We start from the raw sequence: 17129 nt of genomic DNA, 5'->3' as shown, positions 1-17129 counted from the left end.
TTTGCTAACGGTACCGTCCTCAGACACGTAGCGACAATTTCTGATGTTAATTTATTCCAAGGCTCGCGCGAATACATGCTAAGCTATCGTCTTGTACCCGTGTATGTAATTTATTGGATTGGGTATAAGTAAGTTGGTTCTCTATGCGAGTTGGACAGTCGATTTTGTGAACTAGACTCAGGTTACAGCTACGATGAGTTGAACAACCGGTGATAATTGTACGCTCACAGGTTAGGTTGGTGCTCACTGCCACTGGTCAGTGGCTATTCGCATTCGTCTCATGAGGCTAAGTTGTTTCTTTGTTTGTGAGTCTCGTTTATTGTCCTTGAGGGCAAGACCCTATGTAGATGATAAGTACAGTAGTCTAACAGTCGGAGTGTAGTGGCTAGGAGGCTTAAGTTGATCTTATGGGATAGCTATAGTTCAAGTTATTGGTCGATGTATGTTTACGAATTGCAAATGTTCGGAAGCTGTCAAATCTTGCGTGTACCTAATCGGCGACTAGTTGACTGACCATATGATTGGTCCGAAAGATGATCGAAAAGTTTTGAGTCTGACTCGGAGACTCTCCTCTCTCCCCCAGTCTATTCTTCATGTCTGCACCAATCGGTGGGAAACCTAATCCGCTGTACCGAATGCCGGAAAGATGGCTGACATGCTGATCAGCTCTTCTCTCCGTCTATGACAAGACCAATCTGATCGATTTTGCGCGTGAACTGCACGCAGAAGGGGTGCGTCTTCTAGGTTCAGGGGGTACTGCAAAGAAAATTAGGGATGCTGGTATCCCTATTGAGTGCGTTCCCATACTCCAGAGTTTATCAACAGCCGAATATAATTCATTCGCAGGGATGTCTCTGACATCACGAAAGCTCCAGAGATGTTGGGCGGTAGAGTGAAGACCCTGCATCCTGCGGTCCACGGAGGTAATTTTTTTGGTGATTCCGCGCGATGTCCTTAACCTTTCACGACCACTCCACTCAGGTATATTGGCACGCGACATTCCTCAAGATGAAGAAGATCTACGTGCACAGTCTATCTCACCGATCACGGTCGTTGTCTGTAATCTGTACCCTTTCACTTCAACTATCGCTCGCCCGGGTTGTACGCTCGCAGAAGCGGTAGAAGAAATCGACATCGGCGGTGTGACTCTCCTCAGAGCGGCGGCAAAGAATCATGCAAGGGTTTCCGTCCTCTCCGATCCTTCAGATTACGCCGAGTTTCTTGATTCTTGGAAAGCAGGCAAGGGCAATGTGGGTCAGACGATCCGCAGCAAGTTCGCGCTGAAGGCATTCGAAATGACTGCCAAGTACGATGAAGCAATTGGCGGATATTTCAGAGAACAGTATGCGTCTGCAGATTTGACTCCAGAGAACCTTGCCGGACCCATGCAACGGATGGCACTGCGTTATGGAGCAAATCCCCACCAAAAGCCTGCTCAGGCGTTTGTCACGGAAGGGGAATTACCTTTCAAGGGTGTGTACTCTGTAAATGTCGTTCTCATCATGTTGTTCATGCCGTTCTGTACACAGCTCTCTGCGGCTCACCCGGCTACATCAATCTCCTCGATGCTTTGAATTCCTATGCTCTCGTGAGAGAACTTCAAGAGGCACTCAATTTGCCTGCTGCCGCTTCTTTCAAACATGTCTCTCCCGCCGGTGCAGCCGTTGGTGTTGAGCTCAACGAGACCGAGAAGAGAGTATATGGTGTTGATGATCTTAAGGAACCACTGACGCCCCTCGCATCTGCGTATGCTCGTGCCAGGGGTAAGCGCTATAAGTTATGTGTAGATTGTCCTTGCTCACTTGTGATCGATGGGCCACAGGTGCCGACCGCATGTCTTCGTTCGGTGACTTCATTGCACTATCTGCACCTTGCGACTTAGCCACCGCTCGGATCGTTTCTCGTGAGGTTTCAGATGGTATCATCGCACCTGGCTATTCCTCTGAGGCCCTCGACGTACTTTCAAAAAAGAAGGGCGGAAAATATTGTGTTCTTCAGGTAGGATCTACCCTCTTCCCTTGTGCCATGTCTTGGGACTGAACGGGTGCAGATTAATCCCTCCTATATCCCACCCGCGATCGAAACACGACAAGTATACGGCATCTACATGCAACAAAAACGAAATGATGCCAACATTAACGCTAAGCTTTTTGAGAACATTGTCACCAAGAATAAATCGGTATTCGCATATTGTTTCTGTTTTTTGTACGATTTCTGAGGATTATGTTATCCCAGCTACCAAACCAAGCTCTCACGGACCTGATAGTTGCGACTCTTGCCCTTAAGTACACCCAGTCAAACAGTGTTGCCTACGCTTATCGCGGCGCCATCATCGGGATCGGCGCTGGACAGCAGTCTCGCATCCACTGCACGCGTCTCGCTGGTACCAAGGCCGACTTGTGGTGGCTACGACACCATCCGCGTGTCCTTGCGCTGCCCTTCAAGAAGGGCGTCAAGCGCGCCGAAAAGGCGAATGCTATCGACTTATTCGTTGGCGGCGAGGTTCTCGAGGGCGGTGAAAAAGAACAATGGGAAAGTTTGTTCGAAGAGGTACCGCAGCCGCTCAGCACGGAAGAGCGCACGAAGCAAGCGCGGCAACTTGATGGTGTTGCATGCTCCAGCGATGCGTTCTTCCCCTTCCCAGACAACGTACATCGCGCACGGCGGAGTGGTGTAAAGTACCTAGCTGCGCCGAGCGGGAGCGTGATGGACGTAGAGTGCATCAAGGCAGCAGATGAGCACAATATGGTGTTTGCGCATACGAGCTTACGGCTTTTCCACCACTGACGAACTCGTGCGGGAAGGTAGAAGCGAATATGTGTGTAAATGTACTTACTTACAGACTGAAGGCTCCATTTGAAGGCAGGAATGAGTGGCGAAACGAATGGAATTTACTCTATGAATTGTTCTCGGTCTCCCTAACAGGTTGAGCAGAACATTCCATAAGTTCAGCCCGCATCTCCTCTCGTTCAGTCAGAAGATCTCGACCCCAGTCTTTAATTTCATCGTGACGTAAGAATGGGATGCTACTGTCGAAGAATTGCTGGAGCTGTGTAGAATGATCGCGCTCATATTCTAAGGCTTTGGTCTCATGGTATTAATCGTTGGAGGCAATGACGAAGACGGCCAACAACTCACCTTGCGATGCCATCTCGAAGCGGTCGAGGTCTAACATCGGTCAGCCGATGATCTGGAAGGACTGAAAAACCGACCTTTAACAAATCGAGCCTCGTCAGTTTCGCCTTCTTCGTACTCCTGTTGACAGGGTCTTAATACAAGCTGAATCGCAACAATTGGCGTGTACTTATCACCTTCCAAAGGGCTTCAATTCGCTGAGCCGCAGCACTATTGTGGAGCATTTCATGCCTGAAATTGTGCATGGCTTCCTAAATGCTTGAATAGTGAGATATCAGACAGTAGCGGCATAAAATATTCATACAGCTTCAAGGTGACGCTTCTCAGATTTAGTTATCGCTTCCCAAGGGGCGATGTCGCCAACTGAGGTGTCACGGTTGCAGATTCCCAATCCGAAGTAAGTTAATGGGATTAACCTTGTGCTTCCGCAAGGTCATGAATCAAACACATCATGACACATCTACCAGGTCATCATTGTCAGACACCGACCCATTGGGATGAGTGGCTAAAATTACTTCGGTACATCCAAGTTTTTATCAGCGGTGCACATTGCCAGCATTGCCATCCTGTACATGTGATCTGAAATGCTGCGAGGACGTCAATCGGATTAGTGCATGTCTGAATGACGTTAACATGACAGGAACAATAGTCGCTTCGAGGGTCATAAACTCGAGAGTATGGAAACATACCTTTCCGGACCAGGTATCTGGTATCATAAATACATGGCAAGTGAGTGTTCAATGACTACATTCGTTCAGCGGAGCACTCGACTTGGTGTTTAACCCATCCAGTCCGCTTTTGAGTCTTGAATGAGGCGGATTTAACTTTGAATCGAGAATTTATACTGACACGCAAATGATACGCACCTTTAACCTCTCCAGGGTATGAAAAAATGCAAGTCTATCCTTGGCTGTATTCCCAGTAGAGGAATAAAGAGGGGGAAAGACGCGCTTGCTCAGCGTCGACCCATCTGGTGCCTTGATGGTCGCTGAGGACATTGATTGAATGTGTCCAGACATGGGTTTTCTGGCAGATGGAAAAGAAAAGAGTCGTAAAGCGTGACAATAGATTCTTGCGCAGCGCATCGTCTCACTCGCCGAATGTTCTCGGGGAGTTGCGACTGTAGCGGCCGTTGCCACTTGCACGCAGCGGATATACCCACGTGATGTAATATGTCAATTGGGACCCTTGGCTTCGGAGTGAGGCCGCACCTCTGAACAATCGACCACTTTGTCCGTCATCGGGTCTCCACACAGCCCATATTTGTCAGTGGATAGGGAAAACCGTTAAATACTTCTCGGGAAGCACGGGCTTTGTCAGGCCTACAATCTCTAATGCAGTCGGAGGATCAAGGTTCGCTACATTCTTACATCCCGGCGCCGGTTTGTACTTATCCATCGAGTGCACAGTGACATGCCGAATATGCAGTGCACCAGCGGAGCCCGACCAGCCTCTCTTTCACCCTTGCAAATGTTCGGGCACGATTCGTTATATACATCAAGACTGGTGAGCTACTCTCGTGCTCGTGGCAGTAGTGCACGAAATGACCATTGAGGACTAGCTTGACGACATGGCTCACTCATAGCAAGAAGAAGACATGCGACATCTGCAAGCATCCGTATTCCTTTACGAAGGGTATGTAACTTATGTGTTACGTTGAGAATTCATTCGTCCAACACTATTTACAGTGTATTCGTTGGACATGCCAGAGAGGTTGCCTATTTTCTTGCTACTACGACAACTCTCGCGGCAGGCCTTCTTAGCCCTCTTGTTCTGCGCAAGAGCAGTTATGGTTGCTACCGTTTGGTTAGCATTCTTACCTTGGGCAACTATTTGGACATGGCGGATGTATTTCGTAATGGGCGAATCAACGTGCGTATGCTCCTAAATGTTTTCCTTGGTTCTGTATACTTACGCATTTCTTTTACGTCAGAGCTTGGTGGATTAGCAATCGCTCACGACCGCATTTCGAGCTAGATGATGCCACTTCGCCTACATCGAACTCCTCTAACGTTACGTACATGGGAGTAGTCAATGCAAGTACTTCCATCTTCTCGCATCCACTTGTCCGCGCGGTCTCTTCCGACATAGTATCGGGTCAAATCATTGCCTCGTTAATTGTACTTGTCTTTGTCGCCATCTTCTTGCTGCGGGAGTGGATATCGCAAAATGCTCGTCCTGGAGTCTTTGAGGAAGTCGATGCTCCTGGTGCAGTTGAGTTCGGCCAACCACAGGATCCACCTGCAGTTCTGCAAATTGCACAACAGCAGCCAGCGCCCGTGCCCGTGCCTGCTATCTTGGCGCCACCTGCAAATGGACATGGTCCTGCTGCTGCTGTCCCACACGTTCCTGCTGTTTGGGACAGGCCTCGACGGAATAATTCGGACAGGAATGATATCGAAGAGCCATTAAGAGATGGTCCTAACAAGCGGATTCGACACACGGCTCCTCAAGAAAATCGTGCGCCGCGAGAGCGGAAGGGCCTTCGCAAGGATAAGGGCAAGCGAGTGGCACGGCGTGAACGGTCTCCTACATCGGAGCTCCGCCAGCGTCATAGGTGGTCATCCCCAGGGAAGACCACCTCCAGTATCAACGGAGGTTCAGAGACCGATAACGAGGATCATCAAGCCAAGCAAAAACTTGTAATGGAGTGGCGCAGTAAAAACGCCGAGGGATGGCGAGAAATACGCAATCTCACTTCACAGCCCCTTAACCTCGATCCCGAACAGACCCAATTTACATTTACCGCCCTGTCACCCAGAGGAGACGAGTTCGAGATATCAGGACCTGATTCCGTATATAATTTGGGGACTACATCCTCGAGGCCTCGCTCTACAAACCCCGATGTTCCTGAAGACATCACTTCGCTTACCTCTCCTACAGATGAACAATCAGCTGAAGTTATCTCTTCCGCCTCACTTCCAGGGCCTTCTAATGAACACGAACAAGCGGATATTCCTGAAGAGGCTGGTGTACCGGGATCAGAATCTCAGTCTCCTATGACAGATGCTGAGAAAGACAAGTCTGATGTTGTGGATGCGGAAATGACACTTTCATTGTCTTCATCAAGTCTCCCAGCTGACAATGTGGGGAACTTGCGACGGCCGCCTCTCCCCACTGTCACACTTTCACCTTCATCTGTGACGACGCCGCCCGCAAGTACACCCCGTAGTGGCGGATCACCACCGCTGGCGTCTCCCAATCTTGCGACATATAAACCACCTGAGGAATTTGAGGCAGGTCCGTCTAATCTAACGGATTATTTTGACGACGAAGACCGTAGACGCAACGAAAAAGATCCGGACACAGAATTGCGTAAATTCTTTGTCGACCTAGACGAAGATATCGATGACGATGACGACGAACTCGATGTTGACCCAGATGCTGATGCTGCTAGTGGGTATAATCATTGGAGTGATGTTGAGATACGAGAGCTCGATGAGGATGGTCCGAATCCACCACCAGCAGTCATGCCTCAGGAACAACCCCTCGACCAGGAAGGATTGGACCGTCAAGCTCTGGACAGAATCTTGGATAGAGAGGTTGCTCGACTTGCTGCTAATGGCGATGTCAGGCTTCCCGAACCGGTGGAGGAGATGGACGGTAACCTTGAAGATGATATGGATGGTGCTCTCGAGGGTTGGCTGTTCATAGGATTTGTCGTGCATTGATTGACTGACATTTTGTCGCAGCTATTGGATTGCGCGGGCCAGTCCATGGTGTACTGCAAAATGTAAGCATATTTTTTATATATACAAAGAAGCCGCCTAACTTGACGCACGATGTAGGCCGCGTTGATGATTTTTATATTGGACACTACTATTGGTCTGGGCGTCTGGTTGCCATTCACGATCGGAAAATCGACAGCTCTTCTCTCAGTACGTACTTCCCCCTCCAACTGGCAGCTTTTGGTGACACAAAATGTAGCTGGATCCTAAACGATTCTTGCAAATCTTGCACCTTCCCCTTCGAATGATCCGCCTTATTACCGATCCCATAGTAGATTCCGTAGCCTTGGTGATTAATCAGTATCTGCTCCCACGAGCCATGCAAATTGGGATGTCAATCTTTGGTCTCCTCATAAGGACCATCAGTCAAGAACGAGCTAGGCAATTTATCGTATTGGGAGCAAATTTAGTATGTAACCTAGGCTGCCCATTCCTTTATTTATACTAACAGAGCTCCGTAGTATGGTCAAGCTTCAATAGTTATGGATTACGTTTGGGAGCAAGCAGTCGCTAGGAATTCGGCGAAGCCATCTGCAACATCTTCAAGATCTTTCTACTTGACCTTCGTCGAAGAACTCATGGAAGCAGATGGCCCCGTCATGAGCTTCATCGACCCGTCCTTTGCCCCGCTCGGAAGTACTATCCGCTTGACTGCCAGAGAAGCTAAACGAACCTGGATAAGTCTTGCAGTCGGGAACGGACCAAACGAGAAAGTATTTGCCATACTTCTTGGATATGCCGTTGTGGGATTGCTACTTGCCATTTACCTGAATGTACTGACGGTTGGGAACGTGAGGAGTGCAGGTCGTGCAGTGCGCAGTGCCATTCGCCAACAGCTCTTGGTCATTAAAGTACGCCGCATCGTGACGATTCGCTCTGCGGCAGCTGAATCGACAGCATTTGTACACAGGTTGCCATCTTTATCGTCATCGAATTAGTCATATTCCCTCTCGGCTGTGGAGTGATGCTAGATGCATGTTCGGTGTGGTTACTTCCTCAAAGCAATTTTAGAACAAGAGCGGCTTTCTTGGTTTATGCGCCTGTTTCGTCCGTTTTCTATCATTGGGTAATTGGCACTATGTTTATGTGAGTACGGCCTTCTACCGTGAAAATGTATCTAATTTAGCTGCCAGGTACCAATTTGCTGTGCTCCTTGCTGGATGTCGCGAAATCATGCGCCCGGGGTCTATGTGGTTTATCAAGGACCCTCAGGATCAGAATTTCCATCCTATCCGAGACATCCTTGAGCGACCTACGCTTGTCCAACTGCGGAAGCTGTTCTTGAGTGCTATCATGTACGGTCTTGTCGTAGCAGCTGGAGTTGGAACTGTTTCCGGTGTGTTACAATTCTTTAGCAAGACGATACTACCCTTCCGGTGGAAGGTCAGGTATGCATACAAATTTGTCCGGGTGCGCGGAGCTTACTGGAATTGGTTGCTTAGGGAGCCCTTGTCTGTTGTTCCTGTCGACCTGCTCTTCTTGCATCTCGTTCTCCCTTACACCATGCAGTATTTTCGACCAAAGAAGGCACTCCGTCAGTTTGGTGTCCGCGTATGGAAATATCTAGCTGCACAACTACGCCTCACCTCCTACATGTTCGGAGGTCGTCACCTTGCCGAAGAATGTACTCCCAAACATTGGTCCTGGAAGACGCTCCTCGGCAAACAGGCGGTAGCCATGGATGATGTAGAAGCGGTGCATGATGGCGCCTTCAGACGTGTTCCTAATTCCGATAATGTTGCGTTGGTCAAAGACTCTCCGGCAACTGCTGAAGTGGACCAGGAAGGTAAACCCCTTAACGACGAGCAAGCTAAACTCATAGCTGCGCAAAACTCCGAGGCGGACAAAGCGAAGAGAAGTATCAAGGATGACTACGTGATTGTCTATTTACCCCCTCGCCTCAAGTACAGGATAGCGGCATTCATCGTAGCCATTTGGGTAATCGGCTCTGTTATGTTTGCAGCTGCACTCGGTGCACCCATTATGCTTGGCCGAAAGTTCTTTGAACTTTTTGTTCAACATGAGGTGCACGATGGGTACTCATTCATTGCCGGCTTCTACCTTCTATGGGCTTGTTTGTTGGTTGGTCACTCTATTGACCGTATGGATAAGCGCCGGCAGCGAAGAGGAGGGGATGAGCCTCGAGCCGAATGGCCTTTATATCTTGCCAAGCGGTGTTTCCTTTGGATCGCTCAAATGGCATACTTGACACTCCTCCTTGGCTTTGTGATTCCCACTCTCGTTGCGCTGGTTATGGAGTTCTATGTGGTTCGACCAGTTCGCCAAATCTTCGATCCTCCCGACGACTTCCGCATCAGAATTGTCGACATGTGGGCCTTCGGTCTTCTCTACTGCAAAATTATGATCCGTTGTCTACGGATGCAACCTGGTAACGATTTTATTCAGGGAATCGATCATGTAAGTGCTCACTTGAATTGCGTGATATCACACTCATATATTCGCAGATTCTCCGCCAAGGATGGACGCACCCAGACCCCTTTAGGGCCACGAGGGAGGTCATTGCACCGATCACTTTCGGTTTACTAGGAATGCTGCTCTTGCCGGCTGGCTTTTTATGGGCAGTCCGTCGGGCTGTGTCGTTCCCGATCGGAGACGATTTCCTTTGTGAGTTCTTTCTTATTCATTCTTCAGTTCGTGCTAAAGCCTATCTTGGTAGTCGTTCACCTTTATCCTAGCATTTTCACTGTGGCAGGATTCAGCCACGCAGTAGTTGTGCTGTCAAAGGGTCTTGCGTCTTGGTCTCAAACTATCCGTGACAAAGAGTTCCTTGTGGAAATGCGGCTGCAAAATCATGAGTTAGTGTCTGAAGCAGGCCAACCAAAGAATATTGAGATACAGGTGAAAGAGGAGGAAGAGGAGGAAGAATAAGCATTCTGGCTCAAATAATGTCAGGAGCCATTCTGTCATCATTGTAGCATTACGATTATTACAATTATTATACCTGGTCTTGTCTTTTCACCTGTTAGCAGCAAACACAAATCTAGCTAGATGCTGCAAAGGGGGAAAGCAGAAATTTCGAGCATCAAATTGGTGAAGGCCATAGTACAGTAGCTAGTCACTCGTACAACTACAACACACCAAACAGTGTATAAATGTAGATGATAACTAAGTTACACAATATATCACACATTCCAAATACACCGGTATTGATTTCAACTACAAGTCATCTTCTCCATTGAGCTGCTCGACATAATAATCGGAATCACTACACTCGTATTCGTCGTCTTCGTCCGGAGGAACAAGTTTCCACGCCACCCAGGAGCCATTGTGGTCATATTCAATCTCCCATCTTTCAGGATGCTCATCCATGTCCGATTGAATCCATTCCATATACTCCTCGCCCGTCTCATCGTCCGGACGTAGTTCTATGTTCCACCCGAGGTAGATGATGTTCATATTATCCACGGTCGCCCGTATTCCTGCCCCGTGCGTGTAGGCCATTGAATACATGTCAATCATCTGTAACGATGCGCCACGTCGTAGCAGCACGAGCTCTTGGAGGTCGATTGAGATATCGAACGGGTAATCATCTGGCATGATGTGGACAGTTGGAGGAGCCCAGCGTGGGTGTACATACGGTCCATCGTAGGGCTCATCATCTTCGGGTGTACCGTACCCATCGAACGATAGGTCATCATCATCTTCGTCATAATCATCGTCCTCATCTTCATCATCATAGTCAGCATCTTCATCCTCGTCGCCATAGCCATTGCCGCTCCAATCATCGCCATGGAGATATGAATTAGCGGTGGGGAATATTCCTGCCCATGGGTCCTCCTCCGGAGGCGGTGTTGCGTGAGGAGGCGTGTTAGGTGACACTTTCGCCTTCTCGAGAACCGATGCGAGGGATTTGACTACAAATAGAGGAATTGGTCGATAACCAACGGTAGTGCGACAACAGGGACACGTCTTCTTTCGATGAATCAGGGGTCGAGAAACGTCGTCGTCATCGTACATTTCGTCATCACCTGGGGGAGCGGTACGAAACCAACCCTGAAGACAAGTCTGGCATAGAACATGGCCACATGGAGAAAGACTGACAATTAAGAGTTAGATCAGTAAAAGCTTATGAGAAATTCACACAAACCCGTGCGGCCTGGAAAGAAGATCCATGCAGATTTGACATATCAAGTTTGATTCGATGTTGGCCACCAACTACTGCGAATCAATTATCAAGTAAATGCAGTACATTCAAGTCACTGACATCATCTGATTTCTTACACTGCGCTCTCAATTTGTCTAACTCAGTTTCCAATTCTCTATGCGACTTGCGGAAATGGAATTAATGAAAATATCATGTAATATAAGCAACCATGCAACGTACTCTTGCTGAATTGGTGGCTTCCGTGCGTAATTTATCAATTGTCTGAGAAATATGCGTCGGGAATGAATCATAAGAGGATGGTTGAACATACTTGACTTTGGTTCTGCATTGATCTCTTCGCGCCAGATAATGTCTGTGAACATATCGTAAGGAATTTAATGAAGGACGTGCGAAAGGCTCGCAAACCTTGCGCAACTTGTCGACTTCCGCTTTCAATTGTTGAAGCTCCCCGGAGGCAGATGCGAATTGGCAGGAATCTATATCATAGTCGGATGGCTCAGGAGTTACTGTCCTTTTAGACAGCCGATGCGACGCCTCCCGAGACTTCGAGCGATCTCTGCGTTTGCTTCGACTGCTTGTTGACCCACTTGCACTAGGGCCGTCGGGAACATCAACATCCTCCACAATAGATTGAGTTCTAGGTTTAGCCTTGGGTTTGCGACCTCTACTATCATAGGTATCGTCGCCTCCAATAGCCTCGCTAGACGTGAAGGCTGAAGCAGCGTGCTTCTTCTTCTTCCGACCGCCTGTGTCGTTCCTGGCCGTGGTAACATCCTCCAACATGCGCACATCAGGAGAGCGCGATTTCCGTCTCCTCATAGACGAGGTCTGGCTGTTTAGCTGAGATCTATTCTCCCTTTGCCTAGAGCTAGCCGTTGTGCGACGATAGGTCGATTGGAGAGGGGCTAGAAACGAAGAGGGCATGTCTTGAGTCTAGCTAGACGTCCTTGCAAAAGACTTATCCCGACGTCTGAGTCTTCTTCAAGACAGATGAAAGATGAAGGTAGATCAAATCTAACAAAATATTTCTATCTTGAAGCAGCACGTACAAGTCGGTAGCATTCAAATGTTCAACGTTCAAGTTCGGATGCGGAAGTTGGACAAGTAGCACAATGAACGAAGACGCTCATCCGAGTCTCTCTTACGTAATGTCACAGTGCTTCAGATCCTGCCGTAACTGTAACTTACCGGAAGGTCGTCACGTGTCACGCACTACATACAGACGCCCATGCTCTCAGCCTTTACCACCACTGATTCGATCAGGATCTTGAGTACGAGGACAGGAAGGCCTCACTTTTTAAATCTTCGTTCAATATTGAACTACAAGTGGAGGAATATCTCACTAATGGAAACAACCACTCCCGAAGGGTTGCAGCGAGATCGCAAAGATATAGGAACACGGGCTCATCGCGGTCGAGGAGGCTCTGATAAGCTCAAGGGACATCCAAGAGACTCGCCCGAGACGCGTTTTTCCAAAACGTTGTCGTGGATATTACGCCACGGCGCAGAATCAGAAGGTCTCCCAATGCGAGCTGACGGCTACGTGCGGCTGACTGACCTCGTAGGTTACCTCCATTTGACCGCGGACTCAGTTTTCAAATGAACGTTGCAGTAGTTCATGGTCAATAAAATGAGGGGTATAGATTTTTCTACGCTTGAGAAGATTGTCCAGAACGACAACAAGCGTCGGTATAATCTCATACGCGAGGCCGATCAACTTTCTGGCTCAGCGGAAGAGATCTGGTGGATCAGAGCCAATCAAGGACATTCTCTGAAGGTATGTCCAATCTGTCAAAGCGTGTACTATTATTACAACTCATCTCGTTCAGACAGTTGCGATGGAATTGCAACCCATAAATTCAGTGGCGGATATTCCGACTGGAGTCGCAGTGCATGGCACCACACGAAAAGCCTGGAAAGTCATTTGTGCGCTGAACACCTCTCTATACTTTGAACAATATTCAGTTAAGAACTTGGGCGTCTTAGGTGAACAGGGGCTGTCTAAGATGTCCCGTAACCATATCCATCTCGCGCAAGGTGTACCCGGCTCGAGTGTCATCAGTGGTAAAATATTTCCAAGCATCATAGCAACGCTCCAATAGCCTGAGTTTTCTCATGCAGGCATGCGTAATTCATCACAGATTCTGGTATTTGTTGATGTGCAAAAAGGCATTGATGCAGGGATCAAGTTCTATCTCTCCGCGAATGGAGTCGTCCTCACTGAAGGCGACGACAGGGGATTTTTAGGCCCACAATTTTTTTCAAGAGTGGAGGATTCAAACCGTGAGCCCTTGGTAGGATGGGAAGGCATTCAGGTGCCACTAGTCTCAATACCCGGATTTACAAGATAAGACAGAAAGGTTTGCTTTATAGTATACGCATTATGGCCATGGGATATGTAAATGTGTATGTCAGGCTTATTATGTCATAGCGACGCATTCCAAGGCGCCAGAGCATCGAATGTAAACGTAAAATAATCTGGTATCACTGGTCACCTTGTGGCTGTTGACGACGTGCAGACCTCAGGAATCCGAGTCCGAGTCCGAGTCCAGCAGCCAGCCATGCGTTTCTGGTCTCCGATATACTTGTTTATCACAAGTTGCGTTCCTGAACAAGTCAGGATTGGAGCTTGAAGGGAGCGATGACACAGGCGGGTCTCCGTCAGAATATGCGCTCTCAGTGATGGAATTGTGGGGGCTCGATGGTACCATCTTTGGGCTGACACTGGCGCTAGTTCAAGAAATCTCAATGAAATCCCGATCACAAGGTGAAAGAATCATATGTGCACTCACACTTTCTGGGTGGATCGAGCTTTAGCTATGTCGAGCGGACACACTTTCCCTTCCGCTACCACACCAGTAGCAGATTCAGATACACAGGAGAACCTCTTTGGCTTCGGTGTCACATCCGTATCGATAGGCTGCCTATCAACAAGTGCATTCCCATTGCGATCCGATTTGACTTCACGGTGTGACTTTGACGGTGTGAAAGATAGTCCAGTCCCTATCATTTGCACATCCGAGTCGGAATTGTTTGCCAGACAAGCGTTCTCTTTCTTCTTGGCTATCTCACCTTGACTAGAGTGGTGTCGGATCATCTTAGGTCTTGGACGCGAACGGGTTGGCGGGGAGCGGGTAGCAGATGAGATTGCACAAGAGCTTTCTGCAAGAGTAGAAACCGCTGCGATGCGGCGAGGCTTCGGCTGCGACGGTGTCTTCGATGGATCTCTTCGCGTCTCTTTCGCATGTTCGAAAGCCAACGCTCCGCTACTGGACAGCATAACAACGTCATTCCCAGTGTCCAGGTCACTGCTCAATGACTTGGTGTTTCCTCTGCGAGCACCTGCCTTCAATCCACCTTTCTCTTTGGTTCTCTTTGGGCGTCTCACACTAAGCTCAGCGTCGCTGCTCTCACTCACCACTTTGGCGTATTCTTTATCGGCTCGACGTCTTCCTTTGGTGATGTGTCTGCGGACATTCCCCTGTTCTTGGACCCTGTGCAGCTCCTCCTCTTCAATTCGTTCTTCTTCTTCCAACTCCTTTCGTCGTGCTCGCGCCCTCTCCATAACAATCTGCTCGGCGGCGTCCATTGCATCTGCACCATCCGCGTGATCGTCTGGAAACATTGCAACACCATACTCGGCACTTTCTCGAAGTGTGACGATCGCCTGCTGGCGCGTCTGCCCCATGTCCTCCACAATGAGATACACGGCAGCCTCAGGGACCAGAATATGCTGGACAAAATCTGCAGGAGTGAGTGGGAATGTGGAACTTGCGTCAAACGATGAAAGCGGGAATAAGTTATAGATAGTTTGATGTATAATTATGTAGCCCAGCTCGCCATAACTTGATTCAATTAGTAAGTGATGGTAAATGCATATGAAGAATGCGCTTACTATCCTGGCTGAATTTTGTTGAAATTGGCAAATTGACCGGCAATGCTTGTTGTTTGCCTTGAACCCTTCTTCCTCACGTTCTTTATTATATCTCTCCAGAATATGCTGCTCTTCCTCGGTCGGGCCACCCACATCCCATTGTCCTCGCCTTCGTCCTCATCTATATCATCCTCCAAAGAACCCAGCGAAAAATCTTCATCGACATCATCGATAATTCCTCGCAGCTGAGGCATGAGTGCCTCGACGCGCGCACCAACCCGATCCCAGTCAATCTGCATGGGCCACCCTCTCCGTTGGGCACGAGGAATTTGGTGACTTTCAAACCGATGTCGTTGACACACACCGATGAATGAGCCTAAAGGTGCGCAAAGTCCAAGCGGATTGGTAGGGCGTAAATCCGGTGAAGATACTTCACGAGCTGCTGTAATGAGCGACGAGAGATATGGTGTAGGAGCTGGTGGCAGCCGTTCGTCGCACCAAGGACATAGGGTCTGAGGGTCAATGCTTGGATCATGAAGCACTAACCCATGTTTCAGCGTGCGCGAAGGAAGCTTATAATTAGAACCCACATATTTCGTCATCATCCGAGTCAGACAGCTCGGAGAGTAGCTCTGCCAAACTATGCGCAAAACATTGTTAGCTGCCCCCATAAGCGCACGAACTATCGCATACATCTCGTCCGCATTAGCCCTCTTCTTCCGCTTCCGCGGGGCTTCCAAACCGAGTGGCACATCACTATCTCCTTCAGACGCACGTTTTCCAGGCGAGTGTCGGCGATTCTCGAGAGGCTCAAGGTCCATGGGAAAGGATCGAATTGGACGCGGACGCGGCGCATCCCTGTGCTCATCCGCGGCACAGTCACGCATGTCAACTTTTCTTCCTCTACTTTTTCCCGCTTTGCTCGATTTCGCCTCAGATATGTAATCTTCCTTGGTCAAAGAAAGCGGTGGTATATCTGGGAAGTCCTGTAATGCGCGTACTCTCGTAGGAGTGTTCACCTGTGCACGGGTTTCAAGAGCCTGCGATGACAGGGGAGACAAGGCCCCGATGGGATCGACTTTATATCTTTCCTTGTCTTTACGGCTTCTCCCAGCATCCAGAACTATGCCACCCATCAGAGGCGACAGCTTTGGAACAGTGTATCCGCCCTTTTGCGCGCTCCCTTCGGCTTCATCCTCTCGTACACGCTGGGCGGAGGCCGGCGATTTTGCCTGCTTCCTCTGTCTCATGTATACTGGGCGCGGTTTGGGACGTGAAGTCTTGGATGCACGCGGTGTTTGTGGTTCGTTTGCAGGCTCGGGTGAGGGAGCTGATGTATCTTCACATTAAAATCGACCCCCGGGCAATGACCACGAACTTACGCTTTGCTTGTCCTCTGCGGATAGACTTGCGTCCACCAGTAGGCATATGTACACCCTCATGGGCAGGTTTCGGGGCTGGGAGAGAAGACAAGATCTGGTGCACCTGTCGACGCTTTGGAGAAGAAGGGGGAGTAGACTTGATATTATCAGCATGTATGTTAGGGTATGCAGGCTGCCGGATTGACGTCTTAATGAAGGTGATAGAATTCCCAGACGGATGAGAAGCCGGCTGCGAATCGAGACGACTGGTCGTTGCTGGTGTGGAAGACGTGGACGATTGGCTCGACTGAGTGTCCTCGCCTACTTCCCGATTTATGCGCTTGTGTTTTTTGAAGCTTGGGAGCGTCTTTGGCGGATGATCCTTATGGTAGCGATGATATTCTCCATTCATCACAACGCCATCGGCGCACTTCGTATCTTCCATACCCTTAGGCCTAGGGCGAGTAGGGAGAAAGAGATTTAGCTCATCGTCGCTGTCATCCTCTCTCGTATTCGATCGAGACCGTGAAATTGTGCCCTGTGAGTTAGAGCCCGGTACATGGGCCAACCTAGAGAAGTCGCTTCCCATGTCTTCGAAAGCCTTCCCTGCGAGTTTCATAGCTCTAGTCCTATCTTTTTTGCTTCGAACCTCCTCCGAGGCATCCGTATCCAAGTTAGTGCCTCGCATCCGGAATCTGTCTTGCAAACCTTCCATGAATACCGCCTTTGAGCGCTCAAGTTATTCCAGTGAGTCCGCGTGGTAGTCGAAGACGTTTCCAGTAAAAAGATGGTGCAAATGGAGAGCGCAAAAATTATGCAGGACGAGGAGTGAGGATAGGATAGGCTGGCATGGTCTTAAGCAGGCGTTCGATGGATGAACTTGTGGTCTGCAGCAAGTCTGCGGC

The 17129-nt window shown here is 49.0% G+C and overlaps 6 protein-coding genes across 6 annotated transcripts; 3 read left to right on the top strand and 3 right to left on the bottom strand.

The window, feature by feature from the left end:
* Window positions 1–593: 593 nt before the first annotated feature.
* On the top strand, window positions 594–2787 carry FIBRA_04699 (uncharacterized protein; the record flags this gene model as incomplete). Its single annotated transcript, XM_012326489.1, has 8 exons — window positions 594–609; window positions 667–793; window positions 847–923; window positions 982–1473; window positions 1530–1763; window positions 1823–1998; window positions 2051–2179; window positions 2236–2787. The coding sequence occupies 8 exons, from the start codon at window positions 594–596 to the stop codon at window positions 2785–2787; spliced, it is 1803 nt and encodes a 600-aa protein (XP_012181879.1).
* A 109-nt stretch (window positions 2788–2896) lies between these two features.
* FIBRA_04698 (uncharacterized protein) lies at window positions 2897–4154 on the bottom strand (the record flags this gene model as incomplete). The annotated part of the gene is made up of 5 exons (XM_012326488.1): window positions 2897–3081; window positions 3139–3168; window positions 3213–3255; window positions 3312–3386; window positions 4002–4154. The coding sequence occupies 5 exons, from the start codon at window positions 4152–4154 to the stop codon at window positions 2897–2899; spliced, it is 486 nt and encodes a 161-aa protein (XP_012181878.1).
* An 839-nt stretch (window positions 4155–4993) lies between these two features.
* FIBRA_04697 (uncharacterized protein) lies at window positions 4994–9752 on the top strand (the record flags this gene model as incomplete). Its single annotated transcript, XM_012326487.1, has 11 exons — window positions 4994–5007; window positions 5069–6774; window positions 6828–6868; window positions 6924–7013; window positions 7063–7272; window positions 7325–7714; window positions 7774–7949; window positions 7997–8251; window positions 8306–9281; window positions 9329–9488; window positions 9541–9752. The coding sequence occupies 11 exons, from the start codon at window positions 4994–4996 to the stop codon at window positions 9750–9752; spliced, it is 4230 nt and encodes a 1409-aa protein (XP_012181877.1).
* Window positions 9753–10040: 288 nt separating this feature from the next.
* On the bottom strand, window positions 10041–11913 carry FIBRA_04696 (uncharacterized protein; the record flags this gene model as incomplete). The annotated part of the gene is made up of 3 exons (XM_012326486.1): window positions 10041–10877; window positions 11300–11341; window positions 11395–11913. The coding sequence occupies 3 exons, from the start codon at window positions 11911–11913 to the stop codon at window positions 10041–10043; spliced, it is 1398 nt and encodes a 465-aa protein (XP_012181876.1).
* A 421-nt stretch (window positions 11914–12334) lies between these two features.
* On the top strand, window positions 12335–13340 carry FIBRA_04695 (uncharacterized protein; the record flags this gene model as incomplete). Its single annotated transcript, XM_012326485.1, has 4 exons — window positions 12335–12550; window positions 12605–12766; window positions 12819–13053; window positions 13111–13340. 4 exons carry the CDS (start codon window positions 12335–12337, stop codon window positions 13338–13340), a joined length of 843 nt encoding a protein of 280 aa, XP_012181875.1.
* Window positions 13341–13777: 437 nt separating this feature from the next.
* On the bottom strand, window positions 13778–16843 carry FIBRA_04694 (uncharacterized protein; the record flags this gene model as incomplete). Its single annotated transcript, XM_012326484.1, has 5 exons — window positions 13778–14834; window positions 14885–15404; window positions 15454–15503; window positions 15557–16193; window positions 16246–16843. The coding sequence occupies 5 exons, from the start codon at window positions 16841–16843 to the stop codon at window positions 13778–13780; spliced, it is 2862 nt and encodes a 953-aa protein (XP_012181874.1).
* Between the last annotated feature and the right edge of the window lie 286 nt (window positions 16844–17129).

The sequence above is a fragment of the Fibroporia radiculosa genome (assembly GCF_000313525.1).
Source record: "Fibroporia radiculosa TFFH 294 genomic supercontigs, scaffold3327, whole genome shotgun sequence".
Classification (NCBI taxonomy): Eukaryota; Fungi; Basidiomycota; class Agaricomycetes; order Polyporales; family Fibroporiaceae; genus Fibroporia; species Fibroporia radiculosa.
Note: the sequence above shows the minus strand (reverse complement) of the source record. Positions and strands in the feature narration are given on the sequence as shown.